General features: G+C 36.6%; 2 protein-coding genes across 7 annotated transcripts; one reads left to right on the top strand and one right to left on the bottom strand.

Annotated features, from left to right (window-relative positions):
- The first annotated feature begins 283 nt into the window (after nucleotides 1–283).
- Nucleotides 284–4002, top strand: LOC108331902 (magnesium protoporphyrin IX methyltransferase, chloroplastic). 2 transcript variants are annotated; one of them, XM_017567032.2, is made up of 3 exons: nucleotides 284–976; nucleotides 1581–1995; nucleotides 3592–4002. In XM_017567032.2, exons 1-2 carry the CDS (start codon nucleotides 404–406, stop codon nucleotides 1980–1982), a joined length of 975 nt encoding a protein of 324 aa, XP_017422521.1. In that variant the 5' UTR covers nucleotides 284–403; the 3' UTR covers nucleotides 1983–1995; nucleotides 3592–4002. The 2 variants fall into 2 exon arrangements, with proteins under 2 accessions (XP_017422521.1, XP_017422438.1); XM_017566949.2 differs by lacking the exon at nucleotides 3592–4002 and having other exon boundaries at nucleotides 1581–2224.
- Nucleotides 4003–4778: 776 nt separating this feature from the next.
- On the bottom strand, nucleotides 4779–7298 carry LOC108325367 (trihelix transcription factor ASR3). Of its 5 annotated transcripts, none has more exons than XM_052867990.1 (3): nucleotides 6499–7298; nucleotides 6195–6317; nucleotides 4779–5266 (listed from the first exon to the last, which is right to left on the bottom strand). In XM_052867990.1, exons 1-3 carry the CDS (start codon nucleotides 7268–7270, stop codon nucleotides 5007–5009), a joined length of 1155 nt encoding a protein of 384 aa, XP_052723950.1. In that variant the 5' UTR covers nucleotides 7271–7298; the 3' UTR covers nucleotides 4779–5006. The 5 variants fall into 5 exon arrangements, with proteins under 5 accessions (XP_052723950.1, XP_052723952.1, XP_052723951.1 ...); XM_052867992.1 differs by having other exon boundaries at nucleotides 6267–6317; XM_052867991.1 differs by having other exon boundaries at nucleotides 6195–6314.
- Between the last annotated feature and the right edge of the window lie 8240 nt (nucleotides 7299–15538).

Below are 15538 nucleotides of genomic sequence, written 5' to 3'. Positions count from 1 at the left end.
GTTAATTTGACCACTTTACTAACGTGATATGTAATGAGGTAACTATGATAGTTACCTTACCACTAAGTATAGTTAAAATCATATTTTAATAATAAAATTAATTATTTTCTTCAAAACTTATTTAAAATAATAACTTAAATTTGAGTGTCCGCTCGTGTTATTTATTTTGTAATCCCTTTTAATTTCAGCCGTTGATATATTTTTATTTTAAATAAATAAACGGTGGAAAGTTCAGGTGTAGACAGAGAACCGGAATGGTGAAGTAGGGACCCACGAGAATCAGCGCAAGACATTGGAAACTCGAATGCTATCTTATCCTGGATAACATTTCAGCTACTTCCTCCATTCTTCGGTCCTTCATGTTCCACGCTGTCACCGCCCGGTAGCCTCACTCAAACCCAAAATGGCGTTCTCATCGTCCCTATGGTCTTCCCTCATTGTTCCAAACCCCAACAGAACCACCATTTCCCCTCGATTCTCTCACAAACCGCACAAACTGCCGCTGTCGCCGGCATTTTCCATCCCGCCGCTCTCGACGGCTACCGCGGCCGACGTCTCGGGTGCTATCGACGGGACCACAGTGGCGGTGGTGAGCGGGGGGTTCGTGGCGGCGCTGGCTGCGGTGCTGTCGCTGACGGACCCCGAGCGGCGGCGACAGATGCAGGCGGAGGAAGTGGGGGGAGGAGACAAGGAGGTGGTGAGGGAGTACTTCAACAACTCAGGGTTCCAGCGCTGGAAGAAAATCTACGGCGAGACAGACGAGGTGAACCGGGTTCAGCGCGACATTCGGTTGGGACACTCGAAGACCGTAGAGAGCACGCTGAGCATGTTGAAGGACGAAGGATCGCTTCAGGGCGTTACGGTTTGCGACGCCGGGTGTGGGACCGGTTCGCTCTCGATTCCTCTCGCGAAAGAGGGTGCTGTTGTGTTCGCCAGTGATATCTCCGCAGCTATGGTTGCTGAGGCTGAGAAACAGGTTACCCTGCATTCCTGTTTTCTTCTTCAAAATAGCGGCGCTTAGTTCGTTTGATTAGTAGTTATTCATACTTCAATATTTTTTATATCTGTTAATTTTGAAGCTGTTAATTTAACATATTAGTATTTCATGTGCACAGCGAAGAATTAAAGGCATTTATTAACATGACATTGAATTTTTTCAAAATTGATAAATATCCAATAAATTAGTGAAATCTGATAAATACCCTTATAGTGGATGTGCATATGGGTATAATACAGGTCCTAGGCACAGACAACAGCCTTCTAATTAAGAGTTTGAGCACGTGACACGTATAAGGTTCGGGATTGTGCTCTATTCTACCAAACTCTTAAAATTATAAGGTCGAGCTTAGTGTCATGTTTGACTCATTTATGTACTTGAGTTTGATATTAAGCTTAAATTTACCTGTTTGAAAACCTAAACGAGCTTGATGAAGGAATTAACAAATTAAATAGTCGATGAACATTAGTAAGATGAATAGCTGAGGTACCCCCTTCCCCCTGACGTGATGAACACATAGGAGAGGTGAGGTCAAGTAATACGCCATTGCTGACGTAAAACAATGACTTTCCATTTGGTGCAGGCAAAAGAACAACTTGTAGCCAGTGAGAATGGATCTACCCCTGTGTTGCCAAAGTTTGTAGTGAAGGATTTAGAGAGTTTGGATGGAAAGTATGACACGGTGGTCTGCCTTGATGTTTTGATTCATTACCCTCAAAGTAAAGCTGATGGGATGATCGGCCACCTTGCTTCATTGGCCAACAACCGATTGATTCTGAGTTTTGCTCCGAAGACGTTTTATTATGATATACTAAAGAGGATTGGAGAGTTGTTCCCTGGTCCTTCAAAGGCAACAAGAGCATATCTTCACTCCGAAGCAGATGTTGAAAGGGCATTGAAAAAGGTTGGCTGGACCATAAGGAAGAAAGGCTTAATCACTACTCAATTTTACTTTGCCAGGCTTATTGAGGCTGTTCCTATGTAGTGAGGACTGAAAGGTAAGTTTTGTATAATTGAAGGAAAGTCTTAGTGTAAAATGTAAGGCATTATATGTCGTGATTTTGTATGCTATTATTTTGCGCATATCTATCATGTATATTTCTTCTTAGTGTAGAAGATGCTGATGAATTGAGGCTATGTTTAGTATATTGTATATCTCAGAGATAAACCCGTAGCAGAAACAAAATCTATGGTAAAATGTATTATAGATCCCCCAAGATTTGGTCATATTTGGTTCTAGTCCTTCCATTTTAAAATAAGTGGTTTTTCAGTTTTTTTCTGAGATATAGTGATTTAATCCACGTTCCTATCCTTCATTTCAACCTAGCGAGGAGCAATTCCTCCACATTTCAGAAAATACAAGAACCAAAACCACCTTTTTTAAAATATAGGGACTAATACTAATTTTGAACTAAGCTTAAGAGACTTAAAACACATTTTACCTTAAATCTATGGATGCAGAGTGCACCACACTGTAACCTTAGTTGGAAAATGAGGACGGAGTCATACAAGGGAGGATGTGTCAAGCTTATGAGCTTTCTGCAAAAATGCTTGAAGCATTACAATCATAAAAATAAATAAAAACTATACTAGTCATATGGAGGCAGCAAAATACAATTGGGTTATCAGATATCGAAAGCAAACTTCGGGTCAAGATTGTTCACTTTATCATCGAACCTTGATAATTTCACCATGAGTAGGTTTGATTAACTTTCTTCTTTTGAATCTATTTAGTCACTTTTAACAGTAGTTATAATTTCAACTCCATTTTTTCCTTACCAAACTAAAATTGCAGTTAAAGGCAAAAGAGTGGTAATATTTTTTAACCATTTTCATTTAAATAAACAGAATACTGTTATTCCCCTTGTGGGCCTAGCGACTAAAGCATTATTTGTTTTCTTCGTATATGATTCCAAAAGACTATGAGTAGCAAAGAATTTTGGTCAAGAATACATTGTTCTGGTTCTTTTCTTTATTTAAAAATTGTCACCTAGTACAGAATAAAAATGTTTGAACTTTTATGCGAGATAATACTCTTCTCAACGTTAGCTCTTTCGTGATCAGTTTATATTTCTGTGTTCTGTATAGTAACTATACCAATCAGGGTTTTCTCTTTCCTAGTAGCTTCAGTTGGTTTGTTGATGTAAGACACTATAACTATCTGTCTTGTTGAGTTTCAACACTATAAATACAGGTTGTGAGCATATGCTCATCCAGTATTGCATTTCAATGCAGAAAGATATTTATATATCAGTATACCAATTCTTTATCTTTCAACAATATTACACAAAAACTGCCACCTCAAGTTAGTAACTGCCATACAGCAAATAAAACCCCCTCATATAACCGCCATACCAAATTCATAAGCTGCCAATAACATTTTCAATAATGAATAAAGCCTTACTAGAGTGAATCTGCCTTTGATTCGTCCTAACATAAACCTTTAATGATTTCCCAACTAATACTGCTGTTTTGGTACTGAATCAAAACAGAAAACATAACAGGAATCCAATTCATAAATATTACAAATAGAAAGCTAACATTTGTCATAATAAATACTATTAGAGTCCTAATATCTCTTGCAACAAATATAGATTGGCCACTCCTCCAGCTCAATGTAAAGAACCCATTTCACCATGGCAATGTGGAAGAAGATGACGTTCCGAGTTAGGTGTCCTCTTCCGGAACCAAGGTGGTATGCAAGTTATAGCAAGCATTATATGGATTGGACTGTGTTTGGAAGATTTAACTCGCTATGAGAAGGTATGGTTTTGACCAAAGCAGTGTAGACCATACTGTATTATTAAAGCTGTGTAGAGGACTGTGTTTTGTATAATTAGAGGAAATTCTTAGTGTAAATTGTAAGGTGTTCTGTGTCGTTATTTTATATCCTATTATTCCCCACCTATAATTCTATCATGTATATTTCTTCAGTGTAGAAGAGGCTGATGAATTGAGGCTATGTTGTTTTCTGGGGGAAATAGAGTGAAGTGGTTCACTTTAAATTTGTGTGCAGCTGGTGATTACTGCTCCATTGGGTTGGTAGTATGGAGGCAAGCTCCTCATATGTTGTCCATACAGAAGTAACTACTATCAAGGGGAGTAGTTAGCTCCTGTATTACATTTTCGGTAATAAAATAATAATAATAATAATAATAATAATAATAATAACAAAATCAGGGATGTAAGTCAATTAACTGACATGTTGGAGAAAAGTTCAAGTATCGCACCTTTTTTATTGTCTTTAACAGTGTCTTAGCTGTTGATAGAGATCTCATACTACTCTCCTTAACAAAGACTCGAACCATATTTTGCATAAAGATGTTAATTTATATTAAATTTACTGTAAACCTGCATTTAAAATAAAAAATTTCAGACATCAATCGTATCACATTAAATTCAATTTCAATTAATATTAATTTTGCAAAACTAAGTAAAAATACATACGACGCATGCTAAACTTTTGATAAACATAATTTATAAGTTGATTGCCCGTAGAATATAGTATACCGGCATAAGTCATCAGCGTAGGCTATTTATAGGTTTTATTAATGTCTAATTTCACGAAAAAGAATAGACTTAATGGAAAACATAATGATTTAAGTTAAAATTGCAAATTACTTTTTCGTACTATTTAGTAGTAACAAGGAAAAAGTAACAGTAATTGCAAGAAATTCTTACATGCACACATTAAACAACAATTTTTATTTTAATCAATTAAAATTATTTAATGTTTGTTTTTTATTTTGTCTTATTTTCATTTTAGTGAGTGTGCAAATAAAAGCAGCTAGATGGTATATGTCCGACCTAAGAAAAATGGATTTGCAATCTGGATCGAGTTGAAAGAATAAACTTTCAACTTCATGAAAACAATATGAAGAATAATTCTCCCAAAAAGCAAATCGGTAAAGGTAAATGAAGTGCTAATTAAAAGAGGGTAAAATAATGATGATTAAATCTAGTGCAATAATTAGCAGTAATATGCATATCCTTTGTGATATGAATTCATTTACAGCTTGTCAGCAATCTTTGTGAGAGCATCGGTGAGCTTGCCAAGGGCTGCAACTAAGATGTCAGTTTGCTGCTTCTGCTGGTTCCTGGCCAATTCATAATTTATGTTCTGAGTTCCAAGATGGGCTTTCAGTATCTCACTGTTTCTCCTAAGCAATTTGGTAATACTGTTGTCGAAATCTGTGTTGTCCTCACTACTGTCCGATGATACCCGCTTTCTCTTGTATCCATGCTGAAATACAGGTTCCCTCTGAAAGCCTGAACCAAAATACTTTCGTTCAGATTGCAAAAAGCAAAGCTCATTAACTCTGGAACAAAATTCAGTGTAGTTGGACTTTCATCATTCAATCAATCACCATCGTCCAGATAAAATGAGTGATCAAACATAGAATGATTTCGATTGGCTGACCAAATGAATGTGTGAAAAATACGCGAAAAAAAATTTATTTCAATGACTACAGCAACATTTTCACGTGCAGCTGATAGTTTCCAATTGTTAACAAATTCATGCTAAATACAAGTTATTCCTCCATATCTCAGTACAATGCAGTCTCTGTTTAAAATGATATTTCAAAAGACGCTGATTTATGTTATTTGTGCGAGAATAACTTCGTACGAAATAACAATTTCATAATGAAATTATTAATTGATCTTTAACAACAAATTTACAGTATATGGTGCAATGCATTGCCAAATGTATTAGTGCCGGTTTTGTGGGGTTGAGTTAGGCATAAACTCACTTTCTAATATGGTATCAGAGCCATGGTTAGAGCCTATCCTAGCGAGTTCTAAGTGGGCATTCTATTCTTCTCTTCCACCCGCAATCGGGCCGCTATCGGACCACCCAATTTCTACTATCACGCACGAGATGTCTATACCTCGGCGTGAAGGGGGTGTGTTGGAAGTCCCACATCGACTAGAGATAAGGCCAAATTATAATATATAAATGAGGTGCAAACCTCACCTTACAAGCCGGTTTTGTGGGGATGAGTTAGGCATAAACTCACTTTCTAATAAAATGAAATACTAGTAGTGGTAGTTAGGAATTATTGTTTGTTGATTCAATTGACAGCAACAGTTGCATATAAACAGTGTTTTAGGGACAAAAAAGTTGTTTGAAAAAGGAGAAACAAAAGGGGCTACATTAAAAAACGGGGACCAAACTCTACTATATATAAACACTAACATTGCATCACAGTCGAACTGAACAAAAGTGACAAACATATACTACACAGCAGAAGTAAATTGGTTTGATTACAAGGATCATAGTTCCCTTGGCAAGATGGCGGCTGCTGCTGCTGCTTCTCTGCTTATTAGTTGAAAGCAACAAGAAAATAATTAATCAATACGAAAAGGGTACACGAGAGATTAACCATTGCAAACTAAAATGGTCAATATTTTGAGCATAAAACAACATAAAAAGGAACATATGTTGTAACTCTCTTCAAATTCAGAAACAAAAACGACAGTGTAATCGTGTAACTTGGTACCTGGAGTAGGCAGTGAGAGTAAGGGGGTGTTTCTGAGACTCCCAGTGATCTCTTTCTCCTTGAAACCTGGTGGCACTTTCAAAACACCATTGGCCATATTTGCAGCTACGCTGGTCTCCACATTCTCTTCTTCGGTGCTCCAACTCATTTTCTCACTATCGACGATGGCCTCATCCTCCTCCTCCTCTTCTTCCTCCTCATTCTCCTTGCATTGTTCTGGACCCACCACCTCAGCAAAACCATTCTCCACTTTGGGCACCATCTTCACCAGTGTCAAGGGAAATGCAACAGTGGTGCACACCCCTCCATCCAACACATTGTACACCACCGAGTCAAAGAAACCCGGAAGCTTCTTCTCCTTCCTCACATCATTTCTCATGATCCAAAACGACTCACTCTCCTCCTTCACCCCCGATTCCCACTTTTTTATCTTCCTGAAATCAGTGAGGAGATTGCCCCACCTTTTCCTGCACTGAACCGCCCCTCTCTTCACCCCACGTTGCTGACAAAACGATGACACCATCTCCCATTTGGGATCGCTTTGGATGAACCCCGAAGCTGATCTAAACCGACAACCTTGTTCCCCACTTTCCACCATTTTCTTAGACTCTATCAGAACAAGAGTTTCTTGTCTGGTCCATCGAGGGTGTCTCGTGGCTTTGATTCTTCGTGTCTTGGAGTCACCCTCTAGGGGTGTCTGTCCTCCAACTGGGGTAGTAGTTGGAGACTCAGAGACACCTTCACAGATTTTTTCTGCTGATTCCTCTGCCATGATCACACCCTTTGTTTCAGTGAAAGACTCCGACGATTAAGATAAGAATAGGGTGATACATATAATAAAGACGTGCTTTTATGCTACTCAATGAACTTCCAAAGAGGTACGATATTTTCGCTTACGAGACTTCTTTCCACGTCAGATTATTTTCTCACATTAAAAAAATAATTAATTTAGTCCTAATACCTGCAATTTTTCTGCTGTATTTTATTTAGAAAATTTTAAAAATTATAGTTTGAAATTCGATAATATTGTAAAAGGATGTTAAAGTTTTTAAATAAATATATAAAAAAATTAGAATTTCAAATATATAAAATATATTAAAATTTAAGAAATTAGAAGACAAGACCCCTCTTTTCCAATGAAGCCGCCCTTGTTCCTTATTAATCAAAATTTCTTGAAAATTATAGTTTAATCTCCTAGTTGATTAATTTTATTTTATAATTGTTAATAGATCTTAATTAATAGAATAATGCACTTTAAAACTTGTGATTCTAATCCTCCCTGTTTACTTAATACTCATGTTCTTGATAATGTATGTGTATCTTTTCTTAACATATATTTCCATTGTCCTTCTCAGAAGGCATAAATGAACAAATTCATATACATTAAAGATGATAATTAATAGTAATAAATTTATCAGTAAAATAATTAATTATAGAGGTAGAATAGCATAGTGGATTATTCATTCTCTCCAATCTTTATAAGAGAGAGAAATATATAATTGTCCGTATTTATTATTTATGGACTAAAATGATTAAGGGTCTTTTTAATAAAATAAAATTAAAGCAATAGATAGTTGGGATAAATTTTTATTAAAAGATGCAAAAGTAAATAGTAAAACAAAATATTCATTCCTTATTCTAATATAATAAATACTTACAATGTATTAATAGAAATTAATTTTAAGAACATACTTAATTAATTAATTTTATTAAGAAATAAATTATTTATTAACTTATCAAATTATTCATAATTAATTTTTTCTTTATTTCTCGTCAATATTCTTTTTTTTAATCAAATTTACCTATTTCTACTGGCTCAAATTCATACGTGAATCCAAACACACCCTTAAAATAATTTCTCACATTTATAACCAAAATGTACTTAAAAAAAGTCAACTGCCCCTCTTAAAGATGCATTTCCTTCCAAGTAAGATGCTTGATTTCGAAAGGATTTTGAAATTTATATATATATATATATATATATATATATATATATATATATATATATATATATATATATATAATCCGATAGTAGTAAAAATTCACAGTTCAATTTAGATTTATCTTAAGTAAGAAAAAAATAGTACGTATTTAAAGTTGGTCTTTATTGTGTTTTATAAAAACTATTATAGTAATTTTAATTTATTACTAGTGTAAAGACTGACTACTGAACAATCTAATCAGATTTTATTGCTATTTGAATTAGATTGGTTGTTTCAATTTTTGTAGCTGAGAATCTCTAATTTTGCCAACAAATAATTTTTTTATTAATCAGAATAGTAATAGTAGAATCTTGAACTAAGATGCAAACCAATTTTAATGATAGATGATAATTGTGTTGGAAGAAAAGAAACAGTTTATAAACTTGATAAATAATAAGTTAAGTTGGATTTTAATTGATAAATTAGTTTATAATTATAAGTTAACAGTTAGTCAATAAAATACTCTATTTGATTTTTGTAAAAACAATTTTGTAAAATCACATAAAAGAATGTAGTTATATAGGTTTTATTATATATAATAAAAATTTCATTTATAAATAAAATATATTATTATTTGACTATAATTTTATATTTTTTAAATATTTATTTTTATTAATTTTTCAATGTTTAAATTTATTTTTAAAACTTGTATATGTTTTCTGCGTCGGACAAATTATTTTATTGAAATAATTTATTTAGTTTTTTTATTTTCAGAAATTTATTTGTTTTTATTCCTTAATCTAAATTACATTTACTTTTAATTTTCTTCTTACAATTTTTTTATTGTTTGTGATATTTACATAACATCATGTAATGAAATATATTAATTAATTCAATTTATACTATTAAATATTTTTAATTTAAATTACATAAAAAAATTAAAGAATAATCAATAAATATTAAAATGACACAATAACTAAATATCTCTACAAAATAATTAATATCAATTTAGTGTTATAGTTGACTTCTACCAATTCCTAATATTTTCCATTTTCCTTATTATTCCTTATTTCCCTTTGAATATGTTTCCAGAAAAAGGCAAAGAATCGGATTTTTAAGACTCAATATTGAGAAAATACCTAAACTTTTATTAATAGGATACATTAACCTACTTGGTATAAAAGTGTAGAACTCGAATAAAAAATAATAGCCTAATTGTATTAGGCAGTGGGTTTGACAAAGAAATAAAATCATATATCTACAAAATAAAAGGTTATTTTTAATTATTTCAATTCATATCATTGTCGTTTTAAATAGTACAGTAGTATAAATATATATTAATGCATTGATTTCGTAAAAAATATTAACCATATTATTTATTAATTTAAACAATGATTAATATGTAATATCAAGGTTAAAAAAAGTAAAAATGGAAATGATTATAACAACCTTTTGCTTGGAAATTATAATATTCTAACTAATGATACAAAAGTAAAGTAACATCTTAACACCTGGATGAAGCAATTATTATATTTTAGTTTATTGAAATATGATTAAATTTAGTAGTTCATTTTTTTACACATCTTAAAATTTTTCCTTATTAACATTTATTAGCGAATAAATTATGTGGTTCGAATAATAATTCCAACTAAGTTAAAAAGTATAATAAAAACTAATTATCTAAATTAATATATCAGAGGCACATCGGTAAATTACATCTATGACATTATTTAAAAAAAACAAAATTTAAGCACGAAATTCGATAATAAAAGAAAGCATACTTAAAACATAACTTTGCAATATATTAATTATCTCAAAACCAAATATAAAATCGTTTGTTTGGTCATAACTATTTATTTTAGTTCAACATATAAACGTTAATTATTTTATAATTTTCAACTTATAAAAAGAAAAGTAAACAATTAGAATGATAAGTAACTTTTATAAAAGCATTATGTAAAGTCATAGAAAAATAGAACATATGTAAGAGAATTGATTTTAAAATATCATACTCAGTTATTTTATTATAAAAAGTCATCTAATAAATACAATTTTTATGAGATTCATTTTATAAGAATTATGATCTCTTTAAAAGAAAATTTTTTCCATCTTTTCTTTTTATCTTTGACTTTATATTTTATTTCTTTAAGATCAAAGCATGCTATAAAAGTAAAAATTATTTTTTATCCGATCAATTTTTTAAATAAAATCAGTTTATTTTTTTATTTTTTTAATTTTTATATTGCATGTGTGAGTTTTGGAAGTTGCATGTATCATCTCAAAACTCTAAGTGAATATATATTCAATTAAAATTATTAGGATATGATTAAATAATTTATTTGAGCTTTCTTTGTGCAGATATTACTTTGAGTACGTTGAGTAAAAAAAGTGGTGTGTGCTTACTTGCAAATAAGAAAAGTTAGATATTTAGAAACCTTTTATTGTGATTAATGAATGGGTTGATAGATGAATTTGCTATTATTATTATTTAATTCAACATGTACTATGATCTTTGCTCAATTGATGAATATGATTATCTGAAGTTGCTTGTGAAGAATTGAAGTGTATATGAGAATAGATGAGATGTTTACTTAATGATAACTAAATTCAATTCAATTAGTGTTAATTGGTAAAGTTTTGAATTGATATAGTCTATTTGATTTAAGAATATACGAAGAATAACTTTTAAGGTCAGTTGAAACAGATTTAGGTATTTGTCTTGAATTATGAATTATGCATATCCGCTCATTGAATGAGAAACATAATTCACGAAGTGAATGATGCAGGGGATGACCCACTCGCTAGGTGAGTGATACGCTGGCTGAGTGAGAATTTTTCTGTGAAAAGTCAACTAAGCATAAATGATTCACTTGTTGGGTGAGATAAGACTTGTTGGACGAATTTAAAAAAATTATTCTTAAAGGTCAAATTCGTAGAGTGAGCAAAACACCAACTAAGCAAGTTTTTAAAGATGTTTTATAGGTTTTTGAAAAAGGATTTTACAAATGGAATGTTTATTTGATTTTGAGAATGTGAATTGTTGAAATATTTTATAATGAGTTTATATGTTGGTAAGTTATTGAAAGAGCGAGGTAAATGTGATGAATAAAGTGGGTTAATGGGGAGGTAGTGAGAAAGAACATACATATAGGATATAAAGTAAGATTTGAGAAGGTGAAGGTGAATATGTTGTAATTTGTAAACGATACTTTGTAAAGTAGACTAGTATGGAAAACGTGAAGCCAATTAAAACAATCTTGAGATGTTATAAGTTTTCTTTGGACTAGAGGTAAATTATCATAAAAGTGAATTTGAAGCTTTTGGAGAATAGCAAAGGCTAATTCAAAAAATGACACTCAAACATAAATATAACATGTTGAAATTTTCTTTCCAACAGAGGCTACATGAATAATTGGTATGAAAACCAATGTTGGTGAAGGTGAGAAAGAAAGCGGAAAGTTTATACCACATAACATTCTCATGTTCTGTGTGATTTTCTTTAAGGTACCGAACAAGATAAGTAAATAATTAATTCAAATTCAAAACAATTTATTGTAAATATGAGAAATATAGAAAAGGAACATCAATGGGAAAAAAATGGTAGAGTGTGTGCAAATCCAAAAAGGCCAGAGGTTTAGGTTAAGAAAAATATAAAAATGACTTACAATACTTTGCTGAGAAAACAGAGATGTGAATGCATGGAAAAAAAAAATATTTATGAAGCAACATGTTGAAATCTAAATACGAAAAATGAAAGAAGTATAACAATAATGAATAACATTATGAATATTCTTTATAGTAAAAGAACATCAAGAAAGTTAATGGAAACTGTTTCGGATGTGTAGGGCTGTGCAGTTCCAAACCTCCACGTCCTCCTGTCAATTTGTCCTGGTAGCTGATCTTCTATCTTGACTCTCCGTTCCTTCTTTCAATCCTGAGGGGCGGAGACCTGCAAAAGATTCTCCGATGCCAAAGTCAGTTTCAGAGCAAAGGCTTCTCTCAGGGATAGTAATCAATGTGCATTCAATGTAACCCCCCTACCACTCACCGTGGACCTGTATTTATAGTTTTCGCTATGGGCTCGGGATTAGTGAAAAGTTAATCACGGCCCAAAACAGCCCAATAGCCTCTAATTTCTACTTACCTTTAAACCAGGCTACTTTTCCTTAAGTCCTGCTGATTAGTGTTTTGGCGGGCGTGGGCGTCCGCCCATATAAAGTGAGCGTTCGTCTCACGCGCACGGAGATCCGCCCATGTGGCGTCCGCCAATGTGGACATTTCCGTACGGCGTCCGGTTTTGCCGGTTATGTCCGCCCATGTGGACTTTTCCGTACGGCGTCCGGCCCTTGCGGGTACACAAGCCCCCCGAGTCCAAGTGCACGCGGTGAACGTAGGACTTTGGACGACCAAACAAATAAGATTTGCCTGGCGAACAAGATTTGATGTTTGGCGGGCGTGGGCGTCCGCCCATATAAAGTGAGCGTTCGTCTCGCGCGCACGGAGATCCGCCCATGTGGCGTCCGCCCATGTGGACATTTCCGTACGGCGTCCGGTTTTGCCGGGTCCTTTCGTACAGCCTCGAGCCCCCCCCCCTGGTACACAAGCCCCCCAAGTCCTAGTCCACGTAGTGGACGTAGGATTTTGAGTACGGCGTGTGTTGGGCCAGGAATCCGCATTTGGGCTATATCTAGTGGGCTTTCAAATTTTGGACTTTAGGCGGGAAAACACGTGGCGTGTTCCTATGGACGGGAGGCGAAGCGTCGCCGAATCTGGAGCGTTGGTCGTGCCAGATCTAGACGGCTGGAGCGTGTCCAACGGTTATGAAATTTTTCCTATAAATAGGAAATTAGACGAGGTCATTTTCGCTTATCTCCCTTGTTGAAGATTTTAAATTCTTTTTTCCCTCAGGTAATAAATGGCCTTCGTTTCTCTTGTGTCTGGTTCCGGGTCGTCGGGCGGAATCCGGGAGGGGTCGACGGGGGGCGACGGCAGCGATCCTCTTAGCTCGGTTTCCTCTCGTTTTGTGGACGAGGCGGTTGGGTCTTCCGAGGCGGACCTCGAGGCACCGGTCTCACCGGATGACCGGATCTTCCATGGTGTCCCTCTATTCCTGCTCAAGGGCGGTATTCGTGTGGTTGGGTCTCCCCATGAACCGGACGGCTTAGGGACGGTGGTGTCTGAGTTGGCTCCCGTCGTTCCTAGCCGGTATGCTTCGTGTTACGCTTTCCGCAAGGATTTGGAATGGAGGATCCGCCTTACGCACATTGTCCGGGATGTAGAGGACTCGAGATTAATTCGAGCCGGTGTGACCTTGTTGAACGAACGGGTTTTTCATGATGGGCGGTCTTCTCCCTTTGACTTCTTTTTCATGTATGTCACCTTCTTCACCCACCTATTCATCCGGGTGCCTTTCACAAAGTTCCAAATGGCTATCCTTCGAGAAGTCAATGTGGCTCCTACACAACTGCATCCCAACTCTTGGGCGGCTGTACAGGCGTTCTTGGCTATGTGCTTAGCAGTGGGCGTCACTCCCACCATCCCGGTCTTCTTTCACTATTTCGAGGTTCGCCCTTCTCCTTCTGGCGGTTGGGTTTCCTTCATATCAGTCCGGGATAGGACCCTCTTCCGCCCTTTCTCCGATTCTTTCAAAAATTTCAAGACACATTACTTCAAAATAATTGTGAATAAAGCCGGCCTCCGCGAATTTTCTGATGATGAAGGGAGGCCGTTGTTCCCATTTTATTGGACGAGAGATCCTCGACGAATAAAGGCGACTTCTTTGGGGGCCTTAACAGCGTCCGACTTGGAGGCCGTGCGTACCATTAACGACCTCCCCCGCCGGATTTCCGCCCGTTGTCTAGTCGAATGCCTTAGTCTCGAGGATTGTGGACCAAAGGCGTTCGGTATGGTTCTGTTACATTGGGTGTGTTTATTTTTCGTATACTGACGTTAATTTTCTGAATTGCTTTGTTTCTTGCAGAACTTATGACGACTCAGGGTTCCCGTAAATCCAATTTTATAGCCGCCCGGAAGAAGTCCGGGGCTAGCTCGTCGACCGCCCGGCCGACGACCGTCCCAAACATACCCCGTCCTCCTCCTGCCGGGCGAATTTCCTTGGGCGGACGTCACGCAACTGCGCGTCCCACCCAGAAAGTAGAAGCCCCCCCTGCCAATAAGACTGGGGGTCCAAATGTCCAGGTGCCGCCTCCCGACTCTCAACCAGAGGGAGCGGCCACTCAGGCAACCCCAGTATCTGAGGCGGCCACTGCTTCTGCCAATCCCTCAGCTCGCAAGAGAAAGGAGCACGCTGCGGAGGGACGCAAAGACAAGGAGGGGTCTTCGTCTCGGTCGGCTTCGAAGAAGGCTCGAAAGAGCAAAGACAAGGACCGTGGGAAGGCCCCTGCCGTCCCTCTTCCGGGGGGTATCTTCAGCCCGGAATTTAGCATGAGTAACCGGTCGAAGTTCCACATGAGCTCCTCCCAAAGGGCGCTCATAGAGCCTCTCACCGAGTTGGAATTGACCAACGCCATGCTGGAGATGTCTACTCGGACATCCGCCCTGGCGTGGTACCTGAAGGAGTTTGCTGATCGCCCTGGGGTGGCGGAGCTGCGTGCCGAGCTTGACAAGGAAAAAAAGAATGCAGCCTCTCTTCAATCTACCTTGGAACAGATGGTTTTCAACGAAGAGGAATGCAACAAGAAGATCGACCAGCTGGAGGCCGATCTTGAGAAGACAAAGAAAGAGGCCGCTGAGGGTTTGGCAGCCGCCCGGGGCAAGTATGAGCGTGCGGAAGAGGAAAACCGCCAGCTGAAGGCGGATGTAGCCCGCCTAAAGGAAGTCGAAGCGGAGCGCGCCAAGGCTAACGAGGCTCTTTCCCAGGACCTTGCTAAAGCTAAGGAGAAGGTCGCCGAACTGGAGTCGACCGTCATGTTTGAACATGAGGAAGGCTTCAACAAGGCCCTTCGCCAAGTTATTCTCCTGGCGGGCGTCGAGGATCCGTATAGCCTCGGCGTGGACATCGAGAAGGACGTCGTGGATGGCGTCTTGATTGACTTGATGGCCGAGGAGGATGAACCGGTCGTGGAAGACGGTGCTGGGGAAAATAGTTAGGAGTTTAT

Source organism: Vigna angularis, chromosome 1 (assembly GCF_016808095.1).
Source record: "Vigna angularis cultivar LongXiaoDou No.4 chromosome 1, ASM1680809v1, whole genome shotgun sequence".
NCBI classification, from domain to species: Eukaryota; Viridiplantae; Streptophyta; class Magnoliopsida; order Fabales; family Fabaceae; genus Vigna; species Vigna angularis.
This window is presented reverse-complemented; position numbering and strand designations above follow the sequence as displayed.

Excerpts from the sequence above, each read along its gene's own strand:
- LOC108331902 (XM_017567032.2), top strand. The coding sequence starts at position 404 with ATGGCGTTCTCATCGTCCCTATGGTCTTCCCTCATTGTTCCAAACCCC. Across the intron at positions 977-1,580 it reads TTGCTGAGGCTGAGAAACAG|GCAAAAGAACAACTTGTAGC; the intron begins GTTACCCTGCAT and ends CATTTGGTGCAG.
- LOC108325367 (XM_052867990.1), bottom strand. The coding sequence starts at position 7,270 with ATGGCAGAGGAATCAGCAGAAAAAATCTGTGAAGGTGTCTCTGAGTCT. Across the intron at positions 6,318-6,498 it reads ACTCTCACTGCCTACTCCAG|CAGAGAAGCAGCAGCAGCAG; the intron begins GTACCAAGTTAC and ends TCAACTAATAAG. Across the intron at positions 5,267-6,194 it reads CAGTTCGACTGTGATGCAAT|GCTTTCAGAGGGAACCTGTA; the intron begins GTTAGTGTTTAT and ends ATTTTGGTTCAG.